This window comes from Cylas formicarius, unplaced genomic scaffold (genome assembly GCF_029955315.1).
Source record: "Cylas formicarius isolate icCylForm1 unplaced genomic scaffold, icCylForm1.1 PGA_scaffold_4__25_contigs__length_36172078, whole genome shotgun sequence".
NCBI classification, from domain to species: Eukaryota; Metazoa; Arthropoda; class Insecta; order Coleoptera; family Brentidae; genus Cylas; species Cylas formicarius.
The window spans coordinates 30347541-30374761 of NW_026844334.1; the positions used below are offsets into that span (position 1 = coordinate 30347541).

A 27221-nucleotide genomic window follows, 5' to 3' on the forward strand; every position below is an offset into this window, starting at 1 on the left:
AGTATATTATTATCATCATTATTATTATTAAATAAAGGAACTTTAAACATTGTTTTTCGTTCTCCCATGCTCCCATTTAACATAAAAAAAGTCTCATCTGTGAGTCTTTCCGAGATGATTATATTTTTACTCTGTTAAAACAAACCTTAAGTGTGATCTTACAAAACTCGCTGCGGACAAGCGAGTAACTTAAATCTAAAAACAGCTGAACCTCGCGTTAGCTATTCGAGAATTCTTAATAACAGCACACTTGCTGCAGTACTTGTAAAACTCAAAGACTAATTGCAATCGAATAGGCTAACAAAGCAAGAAGTGTGCGAAAATATTGATCCTCTAGAATCCAAACATTAGTGGCCCAGAGTGAAGCCTCTTAACAATGGTGGTGTTCTAATTGATTGTAAAAATGGGGACGACATCCCAAGATAGGGGATTTAGAACTAATTTTAATAGAGCTAAACAAAGACGTTTCCCTTAATAATTCTTACTTGAAGTTGAGATCGATCGTAATACTCATGACCGCATCATGAGAGTCGACCATTTCTTTATGGGATATGATGCCGTTCAAGTGATCCTATGATTTAAATGCAACGAAGCAGCGCTGCCCACTATATTTACACAATCATCCTGTTAGTGAGTGTCAATATCAGATTTTAAATTATTCTAACTGTACTAAATTGAATAGTGGTGACCATGCCAACCATGTGCCGTCATGCGGCATGGGATATCTAGGTGCACTGTGTATAGAGGAGCAAATATTCTCGGTCAGCAGCAACAATGTTATATATGTATCTCACTCCGATAATACCATGCATTCTGATTGGACCCCTGGATGGTGTTACCTAAGAAACCTGACAAGTACATTTCAATTTACTACCAAAACCGCAGAAATATTCAACAATGCGTTAAGTGGGACTTGGCTAAATAATACATGCAGATGTGGCGAAGTCTTACTGCTACCTCGAGTGGATGTTGTACTGGTGCGGGCAAGTTTTGATTATTTAACAATTTTTATTTTGGTAATTTACGTTACCTGTAGATACAGTCACTTTGGAAAACCTTTTTGATTTTATTGTATCTTTAGAGATTGGTATGTAAAAAATTTATGTATTTTCAGTGATTTCGACTCCGACTTTCTAGAGACTGCTACAGAAAATCCATATGCTTTGAATTGCTTAACAAGTTAATGTACTGTATGAACCTCTCACAATGTAATTTGGTCAGAAATAGAACCAATAAAATTTTGAATTTAATCATGCATAACAATAGCAACAACTCCATGGTAGAACGTGTAATAGATGTGTTAGCTCAGTAAGATGATCACCATTTGGATATAAAAAAGAAAGCTGAATGTCACAAAAAGTTCAGAAGTACGGCTAGTCCTTCAGAATTGCAAAATTTTAAATGCCTTAGGTCAAAAATAAAATCTGGAATTAGGGACTCATATAAAAACTAACTACAGGAAACTGAATATGTCATTAAAAAGGTCGTAAAAATTTTGGGCGTTTATTAAAAACAAAAGAAACATATCTGGTGTATCCTGTTGTATTAATTTTAATGGCACTGACAGAGGGACAGATCACAAAACTCTAATGCCTTTGGATTTCCCAAATCGCTTGTTAATTTGTTTTCTTCATGATGAACACATTGCTGCATCAGGCGTTCCTCAAGGCTCAATATTGGTGCCATTATTATTCAACATTTTCATTAATGATCGTGGTAAAGACCTTGATGTCAATTTTTTGATGTATGCTAACGACATAAATTTTTTTTAAAAATCCAGTGTTGAGATTGTTGTCTTACTCTCCAGCATGGTTTGGGATAAATCAACAATGTCCCTCTAAATAATAGCGTGCAACTTAATACAAGCAAGTGTAATGTAGCCTCTTTTGCCACTGTGACTCTCTCCTGTTCGAAGAGTTTTTTGACTTTTGAGTAATATTCCAATGGAAATTATCCTTTGTTCCCAATGTTAATAAGTTAATGGCAGAAGCCTCAAAAATCTATGGATTTATCGTACGTTGTACCAGAGACATTAAAAACACAGAAGTGATAAAACCATTATATAATTCATACGTCCTGTTTAAGTAGAAGTCTGCATCAGCAGTTTGGTGACATGGGTACAATTGTCATAATCATCACAAGGCTTTTCCCACATAATATTATTAAATAGATTTGGTTATGGGTCCCTTAGTGATTTAAATAACTTGTTTGATTGCTCTGACTCATTACATAGCCTAAATTTTCTTGTTCACCATATTAAATCTAGACATTCTTTCTGCCCACACCAAGACAAATATTTTAAATTTTCACCTATTTCCTCAATGTACTCCAAATACAATGCTCGACCCCATATGGACTTTTTTCGCAAATAAGGTAAAAACTTTATTGCCCTAATAACTATAATAATTAATTTTAGTCTTTTCCTATTCTCTTGTTTTTGTTATTTAGAGTCAATGCTTGTGTTGGGCTAGACTTTAAGTTAAGTTTCGTGATACCATTATTCCTTGCAATACCTTAATTAATTTACCTAGTTAATTTGAACTGTAACGCCTTCTCCACATGAATAAATAAATAAAATACAACTTAGTAGTAGATGTAGTTGTTTGCTGTTTAATGTCAAAGAGCTATTTTTGGAACCTTTATCAATGGTTGTCTAAAGACAATTCAATTCAATTACAAAACTGAATAGTAACACGCGTGTTACTATGAACGAAGGTGATGGTGAGGATTTTTAGAATCCCGTATTTATAGGAATTTCTATCAAGGTTGGTGTTGTTACACCAATCTTCACGGATCTATGCTTTCGACATTTAAATACAATATAGGCAATTGACAACGCTGTTATCCATACAATTGTCAATATAGTAAACCAATCGGTATGTTTACTAGTAAAAAGTTGTTTAATTGATCCAATTGTTCAAAATATTAAGGCTGTGTTGTGCCATCTTCGGGTCTTCTGTTTGTCAATTCATGGGCATGCAGTGGCTTCAATTTTGCTAAATTTTCTGGAAGATGTTCACAGCATTCAAGTGGAATTAAAATTGGGGTTGATTAGCTCTGATACTATCCTGTTTCATAAATTTATTCAATGTTGTTTCCGATTGAATTCTCCGAGTACTTCCGAGGAATGCGTTGCATCTGGAGTGGATGATGCTATTCACTTGGATTATTTGCAATTTGATTTTTTGATTTTCGCTCTTAATTGTGGTAGGTTGGACATGGTAACTTTCAGAGTAGAAAATGTGAATGGTATAAGTTCTTGATAACTTTGGTTGGTATGGAAGGATATCGGAGCAGATCTTCAAATTTTGGAGAAAATAATGAATCTTCATCTCGCACAATGGACTTTTTTTCTGGCACGACAGCACTACTCAAAGTATAGCTTGAAGGATCTATTAGAGGAATTTTTAGAACCATCACAATTTTTATTTTAGATTGATAGACTTCTAACTCGATTAAATCGGTATACTGTGTAAGAATAAGTAAATGATTCCTTTGTAAGAAATAATAATTTTGTTGTCGTGAATCTATTAGGTTTGAAGGTTTAATAATGGAACCTTGCAATATTTTTAAAAACGCAAACGTATGTCTTTCCATTAGCGATTCACATAAATCTAAGGCTTTGTGCTGAAAAACATCTTCATTTGTTATTATTCAAAATACGGTTTCATTCTATTAAAATTTCCTGTAGTTGTTTGATTTGTTCATATATTTAGCAAAACTGTGGCATTTGTATAGAGTTATTTAATATTAATAGGGCCGTTAAATTTATTTTCTGCTTTTGTTTTAATTGGAGACTCGCCTATATAAACTTTATCGTTTACTTTAAATTCAGGGAGGTCTTGAATATTAGTTTTAAGAATTTTTGATTTGGTAGAAAATACACGCTCATAGTATTCTAGAAATTTCAAACCAAACAAACATACAGTCAAAATCAATTCCTAAATTGCAATAGTAAACTCTCAATGGATCATTGGCATTAAATGGAATAAGCCTTGATTCTTGAATCAAAATTATTTGATCGGTAGTACAAAACGTTGAGGGAAATTTTGAATGTGTTCTTTAAAATCGAGATTTCGGCTCCTGTATCAATCAGTAATTTATATTTCTGTTGAGCGTCGTTAATATAATAGAGATTTTTGGAACTCAAGGCATTTTAATAAATGGAGGGTTTGGGGTTGGTCAGACAATTTTCAAAATTTGTATTTCAGTTGGTGTTTGGGCAACTTGTTTCTCTGACGTTGCTTTGATAGGTGGATGGTTTTCGTTCGAGACCACAGGAAAACTTTGACTTTCTAGTGGCATAAAATCTTCAAAATTTGCTTGTTGAAACTCTGATTTGAGATAAGATTCGCCATAATAGTTATTATAACTATTATTGTCATGGTATTCTTTCCCTAAATAGTTATCAGTATAACTCATTTCGTCATAGTCATAATATTAGTTGTCGTGGTTCACAAAAATTTGCCCTTTGGGGAGGAAATTGCGAATTCCTTTGGATAACTGAAGGACGATATTGATTTTGGTTTGATTGAAAGTTTCGTCTGGATTGATCGGATGATTGATGATGATTGGTTGAGACGAGGCGGTCTTTAGACGTCAGAATTATTCGAATTGAAATTGGAATTGGAGTTTAAATGATTCAAACTTGCCCGTCATACTTAATTGCATTCTGCAATTAAGTATGATTGGCTTCATTGTATTTGGAATATCGGGGATGAAAAGTTTGGGGTCTTTTAGGGAGAGACAAGTTTCTTGACGACTAAGGGGTTTGGAACTACATTTTTGATTTCAAATATGAAATTATGCTTCTAGCAAATTAGGATTGTTGGCACGAGCTATGTAGCCAACTCTAGGATCGAATCCTGTTAGAAGTGTGTTAAGGTCAGTTAAGACTTGAATAAATATTAAAGTGTATTGTATGTATAAAGATATATATGTAGTGATTTAGTGCATATAGAAAATTACAAAATATATAGAGCTGATAGGTTGGTGGATAGGCGTGGAGGTGTGGCAATTTACATAAAAACAAACATTTCTTGCGAAACACTAGCATATTATAATACTTTAGAATGTGTATGGCTTAAAATTAAAGTCAATAAGGAAATTATCTCTATCGGGTGTGTTCATAAACCTAAATTTAATTCAATCACATTTCTTAGCGAATTTGAGAATATATTAATCGATGTCTTACCACAAACAGATAAATTGATCTGCGTTGGAGATTTTAATTTAGATCTTTTCAATCCAAACAACCCCGTAGTTTCAGCATACAACGGTATTTTGGAAAGTTTCGCTTTGGTTCAAGTTATTGACGTGCCTACGCGTATTTCTAGTACAACACTCCCTCCAATTTATCATATAATTCTTTCTGAGGACTGCTTCGTGGGAACGGGTACAGTGTCGATTGATATATCAGATCACGAACTCGTTTTTGCTGAGTTAACTTTAGAATCACAGCATTTGCAAGCTCCACCCCGTACATTTAGGGATCTAAAGAATGTTAACCTCACTCTCTTGTATGACCAATTATAGTCGCTTCCGTGGCGAAACATATATGATATTGATAATATTGACGATAAGGTAACCTTTTTCAATGATAATATTTTCCATAAACCATATAAACCGTGGATAACAGACAACATTATCGTATTTTTTATTTATTTAAAAAATCTTAATATTATTAGCACAGAGGAAAAATCAAATATTCCACCTCGACTTCGTAACGTTAACGAAATCAATAAGTACTTCCTTATTCAATCCCGGTGTCACCCACTTCTAGTACGGCTATCATATCGGACTATTATCATAACCCAATTGCCTTGACTGGTTCGAAGCTGAAATTTTGTCCTATCACAGAGACTGATGTGTCGAAATTTTTATGCAACATTAAGTCCAGAGCAGTCGGAGCAGATGGTTTTCATGTGAACTTTATAATCTTTTGTTCATCTGCCACATCGTTAATTTTTGCATCAATAATTCCGTTTTTTCTTCCGCGGGGAAGATCACACATATTGTGCCTCTTTCTAAAACTAAAAGTCCCACAAGTTATATTTTGTCTGTAGTTTAAATAATTCTGGAAAATATCATTAAAACTCAACTGATTGATCATTTGGAGAAAAATAGTATTCTTCCTGAAACTCAGTCTGGCTTCAGGAAGGGGCACAGTTGTGCAACTGCTCTCCTAAATGTCACTGATAATTTATTCCACACAATTGAAAAAAGCCAAGTGTACCATCTTGGCCATGTTGGATTACTCCAAGGCGTTTGATACCTTGAATCATCATACTTTGCTAACTATTCTAAAATACATAGGGCTTGATGAGGGTGCTGTCGAATTTATGAGGAAGTACTTACAAGGTCGTACACAAAAAGTGGTTCTAAATGGACAGCAATCAGACTGTCGTGCTATAATGTATGCACAAGTTTATTACCCATTTTCGGGAGATAAAATTTTGGAAAGCTGTCAAATCATAAATAATGATCTAGAAATCATTAACAGGGTGTCTATAGCAATATGTCGATGTTGATCCATTATCGCATCTGGTTGAAATAAAAATATCGAATGTGTGCATTCCTCTGAAAACGGAGGCAAAAAACCTTGGGCTTATACTCGACAATAAGCTAAGATTTAATGGTCACGTTACACAATGTATTAAAAAATACATTTCTTACTTAAAATGCTTATATGGTTCCCGTGTGATTCGATAGTTTTATCTTCTTTTAACCACTGTGATGTCGTCTATGGCCCATGTCTGACAGCGGCTGCCTCAGAACGGATTCAAAAAATCCAGAAATACTGTCAAAGATTCATTTTTGGGATTAAACGTGGCAGGCCTTTTAGTCATAAACTGAAGGAAGTCCGATGGATTAATATGAAAAATCGACGATATCTCCATAAATGTAATCTTAATCAAAAAATTATAACATTGAAGTCTCCACGCTATCTTTTCAAAAAAATTAGCTTTCGCACAGACGTTCACAATTTAAATTTAAGATTTAAAGACCTGGTCACCCCTCCACGTCACATCTCTGGAATTTTTGAAAAATCCTTTACATATGACATGGCTAAAACACATAATGCATTGGATCAGTCTCTTAAATTGCTAAACAATACCTTTTCCACACACCTGTTTGAAGTATTATTATCATTAAATATTTAAGTTATGTTTACTTTATACTATTTCCAAAGTGTAAGTGCACAGATCGTACTAGGTATTTATTTAGTTATTTTTTTATGTATATTTTTCCTGCCTAGCGCTGTTACCCTCTTCTTAGGATAGGTTTAAAAATGGAGGCACAAAATATCTTATTTTGTTCATCCGAACCGTGCCCTTTTTAAGCTATTATCTTCATTCGGGTTTAAAGGCCGTCGTCGATTGTATATCAATACGTGAGTAAAATTATTATTATTATTATTATTATTATTATTATTATTTATCATAAATCACACATATATAGACCAATACGAATATTAAATTTTATCGCAAGAAAGAAAATCATTAACATTGTAATAGTGACACAATTTAGTATGTACATACTAGGAAGTGTAAATAAAGAGGGTTGTGGAAATACGTCTCGACATGTAAAAATTCCACTGCTCTGCAATTGATTACACTTACTCAACAGTTGTCTTGGTGGCAATGTTAAGTTGCTCAGACGATGCTACAGAATGGGTGGAAACACATCATTTATAAACACTATAAGCAATAAAGGCCCGAGTAAACTTCCCTGAGGTACACCGCAATCCACTGACCTAGAGTCAGAGATGTATTCAAATCCTAAGGTATCTCGCTATGTGACCATCTGCGTACGATCCCCAGGAAAAGACCTTAAGCAATTTAATGTGTTACTTCTAATACCATATGCACAAAGCTTGTCCACTAAAATATCAAAAATATGCGTATATAAAGAGAGCATGCCATCCTGCCGTGATCATTTTTTTAGAAAACCAAATTGCATGCCGGAAAAAGGTCTCGACTTTCCAAAAAATTTGAAACACTTGAATACTCTTTCTCTTTCCAAGATTTTTGAAAAAAACAGATAGGCGTGCTATAGCTCTATAATACGCACTAAATAATACCTTTCTAGCATTTGCCCTTTAATTGTGCGAAGCGAAATACAATATTTGGATCCCTTTTTTGGAACCAACCAGAAATATGTGGCCATGACCAGCTAGATCTTTGAATAATAAAAATACTCGCTTTATAGAACACTAACTCCATTGGCTTCTTGACTAGACAGCGGTAATACTTTACAGATATGACTGGGTACTTTAAGAGATCAGTAAGTAGCAATCGGGGGCCCTCTGGATAGCCCGACTATATAGGGATTAGAGAGAGGGAATCCTAAAACAAAGTGTCCGCCAGGTCAGAATGATTTGGATAAATAATTTAAATAACCGCATTTACGCTGACTCAGCTCACACACACGAGTTATGGTCTGGAATGAACGTGTCCACAATCATCTGTTACGAGAAATTTGTTACATAAAATGCATATATTACAAAAATACTGTTTTTCTACTCCCGTCTGTACCCACCGATCTATCGTGCGGGAAGCGTCACTTTACCACGTCAGTTTGGTTTCCCACGAATTCGAGCCACTTCGGACATTTCCGGGATTTTACCGCACGGATTTGGGAGCGATCGGATGTTTTCGGAGATATTTCACACGCTTTGAATTTTGACGTTTGTCAATTCTGACGGTCATGTCAGTGAATGTATTGCGAAAATGTACCCAAAAACTAACGGTCGTAGAAAAAGTATAGTATGGAACACGTTCGGTAAACTTTTTAACTCACCCGTTTATTAAACACTCGCTCCGCTCGTGTCAAATAAACTCGTGAGTCAAATACCGTTTACCTCATTTGTTGCATAATATACTATAATCGCAATGATGACCTGGGAATGTGGCCAATTGGACTTCACCATGAAAAAATAACATACTCGACACTCTGTACATCTGGAATTTATTCTCAATTACATGTTAGACCCGTATAATGACAGTGTTTTAAAAACCTAAGAGTAAACTTTTTTGTAAGGGCAACGAGGCACGGACCGTCCTAGACATTTAACAAGGGAATCGGCCAAGGTAACATGCTGGAAATTATTTTCTTAAATGAATGAACTCCAAAAAGTCTTTTTAATTTATTAATAAACTAGGAGCGATGAAGAATGGCTTTTCCTAAGCTATATGGTGGTATAAGTAACCTCATGGTGATTGCTTAACTTGCTAACATAACCGCAAAAAAATAATTTTAGAACAAAAGTACCGATATGAGTTTTTTTTAGCCGTTCAAACAAATCAGCCAAATCGTACTTAGTACTTAGTACTTACCCCAAATGACACGCTAATTTATAATACGCGATGCTAAATGACATTTTAAATAACAATTACAATATCTTCGAAAGGGCGACCAATTTCCCCGTAACAGACGTTTCTACTTTTTGATATGCCTATCCGCTTAGTCCACTAACCAAAACTAATCAATTGTTGAATACTATCCAATTTTATTAATTATTGGATTGTTTAAGCAGATTTTTTTCCGTTCCTAACACTTCGATTAACTGATTAAAACCGTACGCAATCAAGAGACTCTGACAAACATCAAACAACGACATAAATGATGGCAACGTTTGGTCAAATAAAAACACAATTTGTTTTTTCGGAAATCTTGTTAATTATAAATGAATTATTTCTGTCAAACACGATGTTTTATTCATTTTTTAAATGGTAGTTTCTAACAACTGATTAGTGACCCAGTTGGTGATTAAGCGTTATATTTAATGGAAAAACAACTGATGATAGGACTAAATATTAGAAACAGCTAAGCAAGTCATAAATAATAAAAGTTTATTTACTATGAACAGAAAACATCGTCAATCATTTATGTGAATGTGTGCCCCACAACTGCCCAATAGAATGCGTCACAGAGGCATATAATCACGAAATATGGCCAAAAGGTTCACAAGTACAGCGATTTAGATTTCCCAGGTGTGTAAATTTTATCCGGACGGAATCAGTGGACGTGACCAAGTGACGGGAATTGATCTCTCGTTAGTACACTTGAATGTACAATCTCTTAGTAATAAAATAAATATAATTGACGTGCTCATGCAAGAACACGATCCAACTTTCCTATGTTTCACGGAACATTGGTTGACGGGAGCAGATATTGGTGTATCATTACACAGCTATAGAGCATGTTCAATATTCAGGCGCGTAACACAGACACACGGAGGTAGTATAATATTTATTAGAAATGATATGATGGGTGATTGCTCGGATATAGCAGCAATCAAACGGCTGTCGGTGGAACAGTCGTTTGAATGTTGCGCAAATATATAGACCACCCTTGGGCGACTACGATCTATTTTTTGACAAATTTGAGGAAGTATTGCAGTACCCTTCCGCAAAGTTCGAAGTGACACTGCTCTGCGGAGATTTTAATATTAACAGCGATAAAAAAGATAATAAAACAAAGAGATTATTCGAGCTCTTTGACTCATTTGGCTTGAGTTCTCTTGTGTATTCACCCACGAGGATACAAACTAATAGTGCTTGGCATACGAGTTCGTCAACCATCGACTATATTGTTACAAACATCGAAAACTCCGTCTTTTGTCAGCTTAACTTAGGAACATCAGATCATTTATCCCAGGCAATAACTTTTAAACACTACTCACAAAATATTTCGTGAAGGAAACCATACCTCTTTTGGAATACACAAACATTGACAACCTGTTCAACATATTCTGGGATCATGTACTATGGTGCTTTGAGGTATCACATCCTAAAAGAACAATTTAGCAAAAAAACACAAAACTTAAAAGATCTATACCATTTTCCGGAAAACTCAAAAACCAAATGAGTGAATTAAAAGAGATAAACCGGAGACGCAAAACCACTAACAATGAAGCTGTGGAAAAAAACTGCAGAATTATGAAAAATCTAGTAAACAGACAGGTCGCCGATGAAAAAAAGGCTTTCTTCTCGAACTTAATACGTCTCTAACAACAAAAGTAAAAAAATGTGGGAACTTGTCAACGAGAAGCTGGGTAAGGAAAAAACTCAACGCCGTATACGAATAAATGTTAATAATGTCAATGTAATTAATGATAACATAATAGCAAATGAATTCGAACAATTTTTTGCCACTAAAGATGAAATTGGCACTCTTCCAACCACCAAGGCAAAGAGTATGTTTTTCATGCCATACACCGATAGAGAGGTACTAACCTTAATTCAATCACTCAAAAACAAGCGATCTGTTGGAATCGATGAAATACCTATACAACTCATAAAAACCTGTGGAGATGTTTTAGCTCCATATTTAACTACTATTATCAATACGTCCGTTCCCTGCGGGCAGTTCCCTGCGGCATTGAAAAAATCAAAAATGATTCCTGTATTCAAAAAGGGAGACTCTCAGCTAATAGAGAATTATAGGCCTATAACAATCCCAGGTTGGTTCTCCAAAGTTCTCGAAAAGGTCATGTACGACAGAATGACACATTTTTTGGAGCAAGAAAACATTATATGGAATGTGCAACATGGTTTCCGTGTTGGTTACTCAACGGAAACGGGAACTAATGACCTTGTCCAGTGGGAGTGTTTTTTGATCTATCGCGCGCCTTCGATTCCTTAGATCTGAATATCATGGCAAAAAAATTAGAATGCCTGGGGTTTCGAGGTAATATCAATAGTTGGATAATATCATATATGAAACATAGGGAAATAAGGGTAAAGTGAATGGAATATACTCGGAACCGTTCAACGTCAACTTAGGCACGCCCCAGGGAGGAATCTTAGGTCCACCCTTTTCCTTCTGTATGTGAATGACCTTCTTGAGTTCCTCAATAGCAACTGCCGCGTTTTTATGTACGCGGATGACACATCCATCTTCGTCTCCGGAAATGAAGCTCAGGAGCTGATCAATAGGTTCTCTACTGTTGTGGCACCGTTTTGTTGATTTTTGCAAACAGAATCATTTGATCATAAATTTGGAAAAAACTGTTACGATCGATTTCACTGGTCAGTATGTTAAACCTCTGACTAACCTAACGTTCAGCTTTGCCGGTTCACGCGTGGAAATTAACCACACAACAAAGTTTCTCGGATCTTACATTGAAGCCTTCCTAAAGTGGGACTACGACATAGATAGTGTTTGTAATAAACTGAACAAAACGTTTTTTGCAATGTTATCAATCAGAGATTCTTTCTTTGAAAGATCCTTGTTGACTTTCTATTATGCCTCAGCATACTCGTCTATTTCATATAATATCGTAAACTGGGGACAAGCGAGTGATGCGGAGAGGGTGTTCATTCAGCAAAAAAGGATACTTAAGTTGATTTTCAGACTTCCCCCGAGGCTATCCTGCAAAGATATAAATTATAAAATACTAACAGTGCCTTGCATATATTTATTTAAATTATTCATCATCGTTCATAAAAATAAAGGCTCTCACAAGAAATAAACGGATGTTCACGGTTATAACACCCGAAACTGAGAACACCTTCTAAAGCCAACACTGAACCACATGTTCTACAAAAAGTCGCTAAATTGCGCAGGACCGTATTACTATAATTTGCTTCCTACAAGCATTATCTACAAGACAATTTAAAAAGTGCATCCGAAAGCTTTTGTCAACCAATGCTTTCTACGACCTGAAAGAATTTGAAACATATATTACAGGAGTGCCCTGATGAGTTTAGTGATATTTTCTCTACATTTTGTCAATATGTTTGTACTGTTTGTATATCCGTTTGTAACTGTTTTATACTGTACTGTTAAATGTGTGTTATCGTAGTGTTTATATACATAATTCCATGTATCTTTATACTACTCTATAATGTACTCGTTTCCTGACGAAACATCCACTGTATACATACTGGGCTTTGTGAATAGAACTATCTATCTATCTATCTATCTATGTGCTCTGTGCGACAGGAATTTTTTCACATTCACAAAAAACTCAGAATAACATAAATAAGTGACAATTTCAACAAATTTTTTATATTTCGGTCTGTCTATTTATCAATTTGCTTGTTGCCAAGTCCTGCTCTAGCGCTATTAAATAGAAAAAATTGTTTCAGGATACAATGAATGATATACAAGCAAAAAATTATGTCACGTGTGTGATCCTCTGACACAGTATTTAAAAAATACCCTTTATATGTGATTACTTCTCAGTATCTGTAAATTCCATTAACTTGTTAACAGTAAAAATGGATTTCTCAATAAATTGATACCATGCTCACCAACAAGTAGTTTTAAATTCTGCTGTTCATCAATTCGGTGCTACCATTCACTTCACTGTCAAATTTGAGATGAAAATTTGTGAAACATGAATAATAGCAGCTGATTGTTTATTTTGTTTTAGCTTTTGCATTTAAAGGTAAATTGAACCATCATGATTTATCGACCTTAAGATTTAAGCAAATTTCAGAGAATCGGTCAATATAATAGCCCGTGGTTGCAGTGCCGCAATGTTTGCCTTTCTCCGAAGTTACGTTATCGTAAAGTCATGTTTTAGTTGACTAGTTGAAACAATCGCAATTTAATTAAGGGTCATGTTTTACTTATACCAATAATAGCAAATAAATATGGAAAGAAATCCGGTAGCAAAACGTTGTTGGTAGAGACTAGCCACAATATTCAATTTTATTGTTGATAAAAATGTATGTTATCCTCTTTCATTTTTTATCGTAACGCTAGTTATATTTTGCAGGTTGGTATGAGGACAACTGGTTCGAAGTGAACCTGGAGAAAGAAAATGTGGAGTGTTCGATTGAGGAGATGAGAATTGCAGCAGAAGGTAAGACATTCTCATTCAATTTTGTTATTTGCTAAACTCAATCGCTTTAAGAACCTTATATAAAACATTCTATTTACAATACTAAAAAACGGTTGTTGTTGAATTGAATTTGCTAATGTTTTGCCAATCATCCTGTTGGCTTCTTCAGGGCTTAACTGCTTCAGTATCGGTTAAGCTCTAAAATAAGCGACGGGACGGTGTTGTAAATAGTAATAGTAAGTAATAGTAGGGGGTTGCTTTGAATAATTATATACGAGGTGTGCTCAAAAAGTAAGGTGACTTTTGTAATTGGACGGGTAATGTTCCTTCAATCTTCGATATTTTAATTTTGTGAGCCTGTATCGCAAGATAAGAGAATATTATTTGGCCGCCGTTTACGCTAGTTCTTTTCAATAAACTAGACCCACAGTTTAAGTCGAACATGGCGACCATTCCATTTGAATAGCTACCGGCTATATATATCTACGTCCGGTAACCTACAATTAATAAAAAAAAAACACGGGTTTAAACCAACACGATGGCGTTTGCCTTACTCCACACAGTTTTACTGGATAATATTTATCTATTTCGGCTACATTCCCTGAATTCAATTGTAGCTTAATAATTGAACTGCGTTTGTAAAACATGCCTTTGAAAATTTAATTAAATTAAATTAAATTTCACCAAATACTACCTAATTGAAGTTAAAAGCAAACGCCACGGATTAAAATTTAGTTTTTGGTTAGCTTTATAAAAAAATTCACCGTCACCAAAACTGTCTTACCGTTCCTCCTCCAATAAATTGCGACAATAACAGTTTGATTTCCCAGATATTTATGAAACATTCTGTACATTTTATAATAACTTTAAATTGCTTCTAGAAAGAATAAATTTGTTTTAGCATCTATTTCTGAAGGGACAAAATATACATTTTTTAAGCAATAGTTAAGCATTTATTTTAACTGTATCATGTACACTTCTGGATCGTTCTAGTTTTATTTCTTCATGGACGCTTGAATGATTAAAAGGTAGAAATATGCGTCGCAAATTTTTCTTGGATAGAAATCTAAATTTAAATCAATAAAAATAAACAATTTAACAACTTATTGAAATGTAAACATTAAATAAAAATTAATACAAAAAACACTTATATTCAAGGTATACTAAGTTAAAAACTTGACAGCCATCCCATCTATTATATATGAAAAAAAAAAACATAATATTCTACCACAAAAAAAAGAAACGATTTTATATAGTCACAATACATTAATGAATCTGTGAATTTGACTTATACTAAATAGCCACTTAGAAACTTAAGTTACAATTTAGCATCAATAAGCCACTTAGTTATTTTTTTTAATGATTTTAATTTTATTTTATTTTTCAGTTCTAGAGGTATTATAAATTGACCGGTATAAAACCAATTTTTTTATCTGCCTAGTGTATGGAGCTTTATTTCCCTTGCATTTTTCCCCTAGCAAAAAAGGACTTTCTGTTGACGCCAAAAACAACTCGTCTATGTCTGTAAATCTTTTTGCTTCCCTCTGAATCGATCCATAAAAAGCGAATGTAAGAGGTTCGGAATTAGCTCAATTAAGTTCGCCGCCTTCTCAAGGTATTGGTCCAGCCAAGGACTTTCTTTCCCTTTGGTTGAATCGTCAAAAACGGGTCGTATCTTGGTGGTCGCGTTGCCCCCTTCTGGCATATTTGGGGTAATATAAGGGATGTTCGCGAAATATATGGGGATATTTTTATTTCTATAATTTTATTTGATAGTGAACAAGCAGACATAGAACTCGATACAGTGGGTCTCCATGGCAAAGTTCTGCATAAGGTGTCTGAGCTGCAACAAAGGTCGCGTAACTTGATGCTCTTTAACGTTCCAGAACTTATTGAAGAAGACGATTTGTCTAGAGCAGTGAGAATAGGAAAGCGTAATAAAACGGTCACCAGTCATTGCGCCTGACTCTAGCCTCAGCTGAAATAGTTCACAGAGTGGTGAGGAGTAAGAAAAATATGGACAAAAGCCGCAAAATATTCCTAGAGGCTGACCTTACACCTGATCAGCGTTCGGACGTGAATGCAATAAAGAACGAGTTGAAGGAAAAACAGCGAAATGGAGAATCTAATCTCTTTCTAAAATGCAAAAAACTAGACAGTCCTTCTTATCCCAGATTGGCGGACCCCTCGTCCTTACTTATATACTTCCAACATGTTAGAGAACTGCGCACCAAGCTTCAACTTCTCTTTCAGAATGTGTCTTACTCCCAATATGACATTTTACAACTACAGATGTTTAACTACAATATATACCGTAAGGATAGATCTGCAGAAACTAGTACCTTCGTGAGGGGAGGTGGAGTTCTAATAGCGGTCTATTTCAAGAAATGTTTCAGCAGCTTCGAAAAGCATTGAACATTTATTTATTGAAATCAATCTCAATAGCAACAAATTTATACTGGCTACAGCCTGCTTCCCCCAAAGTGTTCCTTTAAGAAATATGCAAAATTTGAAGAGAACTTAAAAAGACTGGTAGAAGAATGCCCAGTCATAAGTTGTGCGCCCTAGGCGATTTCAACCTGCCCAACAGTTGGTGGACGAAGGAAGAATTATCATCAGTTGCAATCATTCTGGCGGGGAGCACGCAGAGCCAGATCGAATCCACTAATCTACTAACTTACCTATGCTAATACCACCACCTCTTCCAGACAAACACAATCAGGAACGTTAACGACAAACTTCTGGAACTAGCATTCGCGCAGGATGGCGGAATTTTAATGGTTTTGGCGGACAGTGCCTTGCTGACTATCTAGACTGTATATACTATATAGACTTTTATCACCCACCACTCTCATTTTCCTTGCAATGTGGTTCTGCACCTTTCAACAGAGATTTTAAATCTATAGACTTGGTTGCAATGACTGAGATTTTGTCGCAGTTCGAATGAGACCAGTTATTTACTAGCAAAACTCTGCAGGATATGGTGAACGTGTTCTATGATATAGTCTATTTAGCTATCGATATTTACGTTCCCTTAAAGAAGTTTTCAGCTAAGAAGTTTCCAGTTTGGTTTTCCTCAGAGCTTAAAAAGAAGAAGAAATCACATACACGATACCTTGGGAGCGGGTTATATGTAGACTATACGAGATTTTCGGACTTAAGAGCTAAATGTCAATTTTTAAAAGTGCAATGTTACCAGGAATGTATATCTCTGACTGAATCGTAATTAAGGGAAGACGTTAAGAATTTTTTAAGTTTGTGAACAGTAAAAAGGAAAGAAACGTGACCTGTTCTGTGGGAGAGAATTTTGTCTATTTATTTGCAGACTATTTTGCGGACATGTATAGTGACTCTGTCTCTGAAGATGCGCTGCCTTCTGTAGATGTCCGCCTTCCACATTTTAACATTTCGATTTCATCTATTTACAAGAAACTGCCGACTCTAGACAAAAACAAAGGATCCGGTCCCGATGGCCTTCCACCATATCTTATTGAGCATTGCAGCTTCATACTTTCTAGACCACTTTATATTATTTATAACCACTCTTTAAAAACGGGAACTGGAAATCAAGCTTCATTACCCCTATGCTAAAATCCGGCGATAACTCGCAAGTCAAAAATTATAGGCCCATCAGTATCCTGAGCTGTATTCCTAAAGTGTTCGAGAGTTTAGTCTGAGACTATTTATGGCCTGAAAGGTTACTTCATCTACCAACAATTTGGATTTCTCCCCCATCGCACCACGGAGCCAAAAATTTGTTACACAGATTTTTCAAAGGCATTTGATAGAGTAAATCATCAAATCTTAATAAAAAAAAAAGCGAAAAATTGGAATTCAGGTTGGTTTCTGCGGTATATAGCATTTAGGGAGCACCAATAACTTGAGGACGTCGATTACTCGGTATTGGAAAACTCTCTTCAACTTGCAACTCTTCAGATTCGTCGCATGCATAGGGATCTCACCATTTTTTATAATCTACTGCAGCGGTGCGCAACCTATCCCCATTTGTCGCGACCCCTGAGTAGACAGTAGAGATTTTTTTTAATCGTCAACGTAGTTAAAATGAATGAAATTTCCTTTTATTAGAGGTTTTTACACAACACATAATTTTGCGAAACAATGGCATATTTAATAAAAAATATACTTTTAAACATTTACTCATAAGCTTTCAATGTGAACTGTATAGGAAATCGCAATCATTAAGTCGTCCTCTGGATCTAATCGAGATCGATATTTTGTTTTAATGGCAACTAATTTTGAAAAGCCGGATTCACATGAGTTGGTCGATGCGAATTGAATCAAAATATTGATTCCCCATTTTTTCAAATCGGCATATTTGTTTTCGGCTGATAACCAAAATTTTTGGCAAGTCGGAGACCTAAATTGAATACGCAGAGTTTCGTCACTTGAAATAATACCAATTAACTGTTTTTTTTTTTCATTTAAAGGGATATCGGAATTAATAATATCAAAATAAAATGGTTCACGGATCCAACCCAATTCTTTATCTGGAAATTTTTCGAACCTTTACGCAAAGTTTTCTCCCGATTTTGTCAAATGATGGGAAATGATGTTTTTAAATAACATGAAATCTATATTATTACAAATTATATTTTATTCTAATCTATATATTATAAATTCTGAAAAGCACGGAAACATGTCTGTGTTGTTTTTGTTTAATTCCTCTTGCCAAAGTATCAGCTTATTCTTAAAAGCTTTGATTTTACTGCTCAGTGTGCAGTGTGCAAGTAGAGCTTGTCTATGTATCATACAAAGATTGAATAGTACATGAGGAGCAATTTTTATTATTAACCCGTTACAAACGACGACGCAGTGGGTTCAGGCAAGATCATTTTCCTCAAAATATCGGTTAATAAATTCAAATATTTTCTCTCCAGTTGTTCTTTCTTCTAACCTTTTACAACATAAAAAATCTTCTGACATGTCTTCTTCAAAAACGTATCTCACATAAACAGTTAATTGATACATTTTAGCAATGTTTCTTTAAATTGTACAGCAAACACAGTTTTGTATTCGATTTAACGGAACTGATTCTATATTACGTGATATGGCCGAAATTCGCCGAGAAACGGTATTGATATTGGTATTGGTTTTAAATCATTACCATATTTTTCTCTCTCTGAGGGATTCTCCACTGGCATGTGGTTTCATTTTTTTTTTTTTATTAAATATGAAACTTGTAAGGATGCCCGTAGAGCCTTTTCAGAAATTGTTGTATATGTTTTCAAAAATAAAGTTTGATTTTTCATGCTTTCAGCTCGTCCCTTAAAAAAAATTTCAGATTTGTTTGCAAACTCTTTATGTTTTGTTTCCAAATGTTTTTTAATTAACTGTCATTTGCTAATTTATCCTAGCAATTATCACACAACGGACGTTCTTCCCCATTAACAACGCAAAATGTAAATCCGTTATAAACTCTTCTTGACATTTTCTCAATTTTTTATTGGATAACATAGTTTGTCGAATATTTTTTGAAATAGCAACAGTGCCACTGGATTCATTTTCTTTTGGGTTTTCATCCACACTCGTTCTAAGTATAGTTGGTGTTGGTCCATCATTATCATTGTCATTTTTGTCATTTTCTAGGCGTTCAGTACCTATTCTTAATCACTTATCCATTATGAGGGTATTAAAGCTGAAACAGAATTATTAAAAAAAAATCAATATTTCTTTGCTTTAAATTTAAAATAGTAACTACACTGCCAGCGTTTCCAACAAAATATTAGTTCAGGATAATTGATTTTTGAAAAAATTAAAAATAAAAAAAAAATCAGTTTTCCTTTATTATAATTTTAATATCTACAGTGGCTCACAGTGAAAATGATGCAGCACAGAATAAAATATTTTTAAGAGATTAATTTCTATTTCAATATAATTTTTTGAATGATTTACTTACATAAATTATTAAGCCAGTTATAATCTTTATATTAAACAAAAAATTTGTTATTATTTACTAAATAATAGAATTAGGCTAAAGTTGATTAAAAATTACTGATTAAAAATCTTGTTCATTTTTATTCAATGACAATTACAATAATATGTGTACTTTGATATAATGAACACCTTTTCCACATTTCTTTCAGAATGCGTCAATTATAATTCAGAATTGTAAGTTTATTTTCAGAAAATATAAATTGTAACTCAGAATCGTGAATTTAACTTCAGAAAGCGTCAATTGTAATTCAGAACGGTCAGTTTAATTTCAGAAAACATAAATTGTAATTCAGAACAGTCAGTTTAAATTAATTTTTTTTATTAAATGTTTATATTTCACATTGAAAACACTACTTCACTGTACGATAATGAAAAAATAAGTTAATAAATACGTACCTCACTCGTCTTCCGTGTGAACGTAAACAAAACTGAACAAAACCAACGAACTACTGAATAGATGAATATTCCAGTAAACTTACAGGACGTCGGGTTAGGATGGAAGTGGGGCAGAGTCTGTCCCCTGCGTCTGCGACATGCGCGAAGATAACATGAGTCATTAAAATTACTTAGAGTGATTGACATCAATGACAACACACCGGGTTTACAAGTGCGCTATATTTTTTATTGTCATTAAATTTGGCGGCACTGAAAATTTTTCTCGCGGCCCCGAGGGCTGCGCACCACTGATTTATTGCATTCAAATTCTCATGGACCTGCGCTGTCATGGAAGATTGGGCTTCGCATTCCACCCCGCCAGATCAGAATAAGCCACTCCTTCCAGGTAGAGTTCCATCGTACTAAGTATGGGCAGAGTTCTTTTCTTACTAGGTCAGAGGCACTAGCAAATCGCTTTTCGGACCAACTCGACAGCTTCCAGAGTTCAAGAATATTTGAGAAAGAACTTAAAGACGGTCAGTGAAACTGTTGTCCGTTGTCTGACTTCTGAATAGTATTGCATAACCATGTGTTGCTGCTATATATGTTCTTACTGCCGTGTCGACTCCTATATTAATATGATTATTTTGGAAAACCAATGTTTGTCATACTAGGGTTGGGTCTTTATCTATCTATTTCATTCTGTTTTATTTTTCTTTATGTGAATCTTATTTCATATTGGACGGTTGTTTCGTTGATGAATAAATAAAATAGCAATATAGCTCCGTCGTTGAAATAGAGTGGCAACTCCCTATAGCGAAACTCTGTATTACGAACATACATACATCTATACAAAGCTATGTAATAATCCACTCTGTATAACTTCTCACTTCTCACTCTCTATACCTACAGAAAAAAGGACACACTTAGCGGATAAGGCGAGCATGGCGAATTTTATCTCTAGATGATAAAGTTGCTTTAATTCGGGAGATAGAATGGGGAGAGAAGAAAAGTGATGTGGGACGTTGATACGGACTTGCACCGTCGACTGCATCCACTATTTGGAAGTGCAAAGAAAAAATCATTCAGGCTGAAGCGGTAGGCAGTTCTGGTAAAAAACTAAGAAAGCAAAAAATTTAAAGATTTGAATCGGGCAATGTTGCAGTGGTTCCAACAGCAACGTCTTAAATATGCACCACTCTCTGGACCTATCGTAAAATTAAAAGTAGAAAAGTTTGCTGAACTCCTTGGTATTATCGATTTTAAAGCTTCATAAGGACGGTTGGGGAAGTTCAAACAGAGACATAGTACAAATTATGGACAGATAAGTGGCAAAGCCGGTGATGTCGACAGAAACGTTACTAACGATTGGCTGGAGAAGACGTGGCCAAAACTAGCGGAAAAGTATCCTGCTGACGACATTTTTAATGCAGACAAAACTGGTATGTTTTACAAAATGACGCCAGATAAAACTCTTAAATTTCGAATGGTGGGTGTAGAAAATTTTCTAAGGAACGCATAACAGTGTTAGTAGCTGCCAATATGAGTGGGAGAGAAAAAAGCAAGCTGGTCCTGATTCGATTTGCCGATCGTTTACAAACAAGTCTGCATGGATGACATCGCAAATTTATGAAGAGGAGATACGGAAATGGGATGCAGAATTAAAGGGGAGGAAAATATTACTTCTCTTATCTGCATATCCCATGCACAGACTTCACAGAGGAAGCCATATTACAACAACCAAGAAAGGGTGAGGAAGAGCACCAAGAGGAAGAAGAAGATGAAGAAGTTGATCTGGAACCACCACCAACCATTCAGTTACCATTATATTCAGTTAAGCTGCTAGAGAATTTTTTTATGAATCATGGGGAAGATGCTCCTGTCGAAGAAATGGTGAAAATACAAGCCAAACTAAGAGATACGTATTGGCATGCTAAAAAAATTCAAAAGAAAATGAGCGATTATTTGAAACATTAAATGTAGGCTGTCTGACAAACGTGCAATATCATAAAACCCTCATCCGCATTTATACATGCCCCGCGCATGTTGCCCGAGTAAACTTATAAATTTTCATGATAAATAAAGGCACCTCTCGCGAAATGGATATTTTCGCTTTGCCTTGCCATTTTCATATCATAACGAATACTTTATCGCTCCTTCTTGCAAGGAAAACATGTTTTGCCCCGCGGATGCCGACAAATCAAACTTCCCTCAAACGAGTAAATATCGCGGATTCGGTTGTCTTTAACCGAGACTCTTTGAAATTGATATCCCTCGGAGAATCCTTTAAGCTTCAAGTATAATCTTCTTAAGGTCAGTCTTTTTAAAATTGAGGCGGCGAAAAGCTCGATCGAAGTCTCAACGCGCCGTGATGATTTCTTTTACTAAACTTGAGCCGAGGAGTTCCGATTGATTTTTTATGCGTTGTATTTCTAAAGGATGATATTTTTTACTACAACCTGCAGTTACGGTTATATTAGCATCCGAATGTTTTAAATAAACAGAATAAAGAGATAGGAAGAAAAAAACATAAATGTAAATGTAAATGTTGTTGATGAATTAAATATAATATGAAATAATTGAGCGGTCCTAGAATTCTCCCCTTTCTGAATGATATTGTAAATTCCCGAGAAGTGACAAGTGTCGAAAGTAATTCCACTGCCTAAAGAGTCCCGATGTCTCAAATTTTAGTTACCTGAGATCGATTGATATACTTGGTATTATCAAAAAGCAATGAAAAAATTATGAATTATTAAAATATAATATACTTCCTTTAGACAAGGGTTTGGTTGTGCGGCCGCATTACTAAATGTCACAGGTGACAGGTGATTAAGGTCAATCGACGGCCCTAATACTCTCCTTAATTATTCTAAAGGCTTCGATAGATTAAACCACCAGTTGATACTTGCAATTTTACATTCTATTGGTTTTTCAAACACACCCACACAAGGTTGGATCCTTGGGCCTCTTCTATTTACGATTTCACAACGTACACCTTTCATTTTTTCCGTCAAATCACAATAATGCACAAATATTACTGAATGAAGATTAGAAAGGTTTTCCAATAATCACAATTTAGAAATCAATGCAAAAAGGTCTTCATTAATGTTATTTGGTAGTCATTGTGACACTATTCAAGACACTTTTCCCATTAAAATATAAAGTGAAGAAATAAAATGCTCCGGTAATAATGATAATAATAATAATATAAATTTTATTTAGCATTATGCTACATAAAAAATATAAAATATAAATTCTAAATATAAAATATGAAATTCCAGATAAACGGAAATCAAAAGCTAAGCACACAGCAATCAGAATTTGGACAATACATGGCGTCTTAAAAGTCTTTTAAATTGATTAAGAGTATCAGAGTTTTTAATATCATGCGGTAATTGCTAAAATGGTTTAGGGCTTTACGTAATATAGAGTTTTGTACATGACTAGGATGACATTCTCTCAACATAAAATTACCACAAGTTCTTGTATTGTAAGAATGAATATCTTTGAAATAGGTAACTTTTTCACAAACATATTGGGAACACACTGCTGTTTAAGTTTAAAAATAAATACGTAGACATTAAACATTACGTTTTGTTTTACAGTCAAGAAATTAAGAACACTCAACATGCATTGGATTGGCGTATATCTGTTACACTTTGTTATATTTCTCATGGCCCTATTTTGAACAATCTGCAATTGCTCTAATTCATAATTAGGAAAATTGAACAAAAGTGTGGAACAAAGTTCTAAATGGGTAGCAACTAGGCTGTTATACAATAAGATTTTGGTGTTAATTGACACATTTTTCCCTATTCTAGATATAAAATTAATATTTTTAGAAAATTTATTCATTATGTAATCGGCATGTGTATGAAACGTCAAATTTGAGTCAAATATAACACCCAGATATTTAATCTCATTCTCATGAATTAATTTTTTGTTGTTAATATAAATGTTTACATCGAAATTTAATTTGCTCAATTTATGTCGTTTACCAAAAATACAATTTTTTTATTTATTATTATTAATGTACAGCCATTCAGAAGCCTTCTTCAGATTAGCATTCATTTTTCTTTGCATTTTATCCACATTTTCACCCACAATAAAAATCATAGTGTCATCCGCAATAAAATACCACTTTAGTGTCATTTACAATATCGTTTATATACATAAGAAACAACAATGGCCCCAAAACTGTCCCCTGAGGAACACCATGTTCTACAGTTATGCAAACAGATTTGCAATTTTTATATTTCGTTTTTTGTACCCTATCTGTTAAATACGAACAAAGCCATTTATATGCTGTTCCCTTAATACCCATTTTGTACAGTTTTCTTAACAGTTTTCTTAACACTTAAAATCGAAAAATACAGTCAAGGCCCTCGAGAAATCATCACAGATAGTAACAACGACAGATTCGCATGAATGTTTGGAGCTAAAGCCCGACTGGTTAGACACTGAAATATTGTTTACGTCACAATAACTTTGCAGCTGCTGTTTCACCACAACCTCAAAACCTTCTTATAAACTGGAACGGTATTAATTGGCCTAAATTCTTGACATAGATTGGTGTTTGGAACTTTATGTACAGGGATCACCATTGATGTCTTCTATGCTTCCGGAAAAATTCCACTCGTGAGGGAGGTGTTCACAATGTCATTTCCAACAACTGCACAGGCATCAATCAATACACTCTTTGAGATACCACACTCATCACCAGTCACATTTTTTAATTCTCATATTATTTTTTTTAGGTCCTGCATAGTTATGGTATTCTTCTTCTTCTTCTTCCAGCGCCTTCTCCCTTTCATTGGAGTTTGGCAACCACTACTCCAAACGTTTCTCTATCCCCCGCAACATGAAACAATTCCCCCACATTCAACCCTGTCCAGTCCCTGACATTTCTTAGCCAGGATTTCTTTTTTCTTCCGATACCCCCTCTTCCATCTAGTCTTCCCTGCATAATAGTTTGTAGTAGACGGTATTTATCATTTCTTAAGATGTGCCCCAGTTCTTCGTAAGACCTCTTCGTTTGAGGTTCTATCCGTCCAGGGAATTTTTAGTATCCTTCTATACAGCCACATCTCGAAGGCTTCCAGTTTTTTGATGATCTGTGCTTTTAGTGTCCAGGTTTCTACCCCATATAATAATTGTGACCATATATAGCATTCGACGAACGTCAATCGCAAACTGAGACACAAGTTTTTATTACAGAGTATCTTCCTGTAACCAAGACATGATTGTCTTACTATTTGGATTCTGACCTTTATTTCTTGATCTTGATCTAGGCCAGAGGTGATGTACGCTCCCAAATATTTGTATTTTTCTACTTGTTCAACAGCTCGTTCTTCTATGTATAACTGATATTGCCTGGCCGGGTTCTTTGAGACAACCATAAATTTAATTTTTTCTATGTTAATTGTGAGCCCCATTGCATGACTTTCGTTGTAAACTCTATCCACCAGCAATTGTAGGTCTTCGAGAGACTCAGCCAGGACTACCGTATCGGCCGCAAATCGTATATTGTTGATAATTTCTCCTCCAATCCTAACTCCCTCTTCTCTGTCCGAAAGAGCCTTTTGAAAGATTACCGGAGAGTATAAATTAAAGAGTGCCGGTGAGAGTACACATCCCTGTCTAACGCCTCGCTGGATTCGTACCTCATCCGTCTCCAAGTTGTTGACTATCACTGTGGCTGTCTGGTGCCAATATATGCTTTTAATTATGTTTATATCATTTTGGTCTAGTTGGATGTTCTTCAGTTCATTAATTTCATGTGTTGCACCTTATCGAACGCTTTCTGGTAATCTATAAAACACATATATATACTTTTGTTGTATTCTCCGCTCTTCTGGAGAAGTACTGTCATTACAAACAACGCTTCTCTTGTCCCCATTCCTCCTCTAAAGCCAAATTGCGAGTTGTCCAGCTGTTCTTGGCACATGAGGCTGATAAGTCTGTAATCATGGCCTGACATTGGGTTGTTCTTTTTAGGTAATGGAACAAAAGTTGATTTTAGCCATTCTGGTGGGATGTTTCCGGAATTGTACACATCATTAAAAAATTGTGTTAGCCTGATTATGTTCTCTTCATCGAGTGCTCTCAGGAGTTCGATTGGCATCCTGTCATGGCCTGCGGCTTTTTTATTATTACTGTTTTTTAGAGCATACTTGAGTTCGGAAGGAAGTATTTCCAGACAGTTTCGCTGGTTTGCTGTTGTTATTTCTATGTTGTCTCGGTCGTCGGGGAATAGTAGTCTAATGTAATTCTCCCAGTAGTGCTTTATTTCCTCCTTGTCTAATATTATATGACCTTGCTCATTCCTTGTTATGCAAGTTGTGTTATTCCTAGTTTTCCTAGATAGTTGTTTTAGTTTCCTGTGTAAATTATATGTGTCGTGTTTGGTCTGAAGTTCTTCCAATTCGTGGCACTCGCGTGTCAGCCAATCTTCTTTAGCTCTCTTGATGTCGGGTTTTATTTGTCTATTTATGTTGTTATATCTTTCTCTGTCCTTATTCTTATGCTTCCTTCTATCTTCCATAAGTATAAGAATTTCGGGTGTCATCCATTCTTTTTTTGGTTTCACTGGGATGTTTCCGAGGACTTCTTCCCCAGCTTTTAATATTGCATTTTTCATATCGTTCCAGTTACTCCCTTCGTGTAGTGTTTCATGGAGGTTCTTGTTGAATAATTGTTTATATTGCTCGGTTCGAAGTTTTTCTACGTTTAGCTTGAGTGGCGGTTTATATTTACTTTGCTTCTTTAGGCGGAATTTTATATTGGCTAGCAAAAGGTTATGGTCTGTGTTGCCGTCTGCGCTTGGATATGTTTTTACGCTTTGTATTCCATTTCTAAAACGTTTATTAATCATTATAAAGTCGATCTGATTTCTTATTCGTCTAAGATCATTATCGCCCGGCGCCGTCCAAGTATACAATCTTCTAGGGTGTAGCTTATAGAATGTATTTGTGTTTGTATTGTTAGGTTTTTCTCCTGACAATACTCCACCAATCTATCTCCACGTTCATTTCTCGCACCCAATCCGAAATTACCAACACAGTCTTGAACCTTACCATTTCCAATCTTTGCA

At 35.1% G+C, this 27221-nt stretch overlaps 1 protein-coding gene across 2 annotated transcripts in view; it reads left to right on the plus strand.

Annotated features, from left to right (window-relative positions):
* Positions 1-27221, plus strand: part of LOC132700417 (gamma-aminobutyric acid type B receptor subunit 1) — a 476519-nt gene that overhangs the window by 359873 nt on the left and 89425 nt on the right. For both annotated transcript variants that reach the window (XM_060667722.1, XM_060667723.1), the window contains exon 6: positions 13733-13819. In XM_060667722.1, the coding sequence (XP_060523705.1) occupies positions 13733-13819 (87 nt within the window). The remainder of the gene's footprint in view (positions 1-13732; positions 13820-27221) is intronic.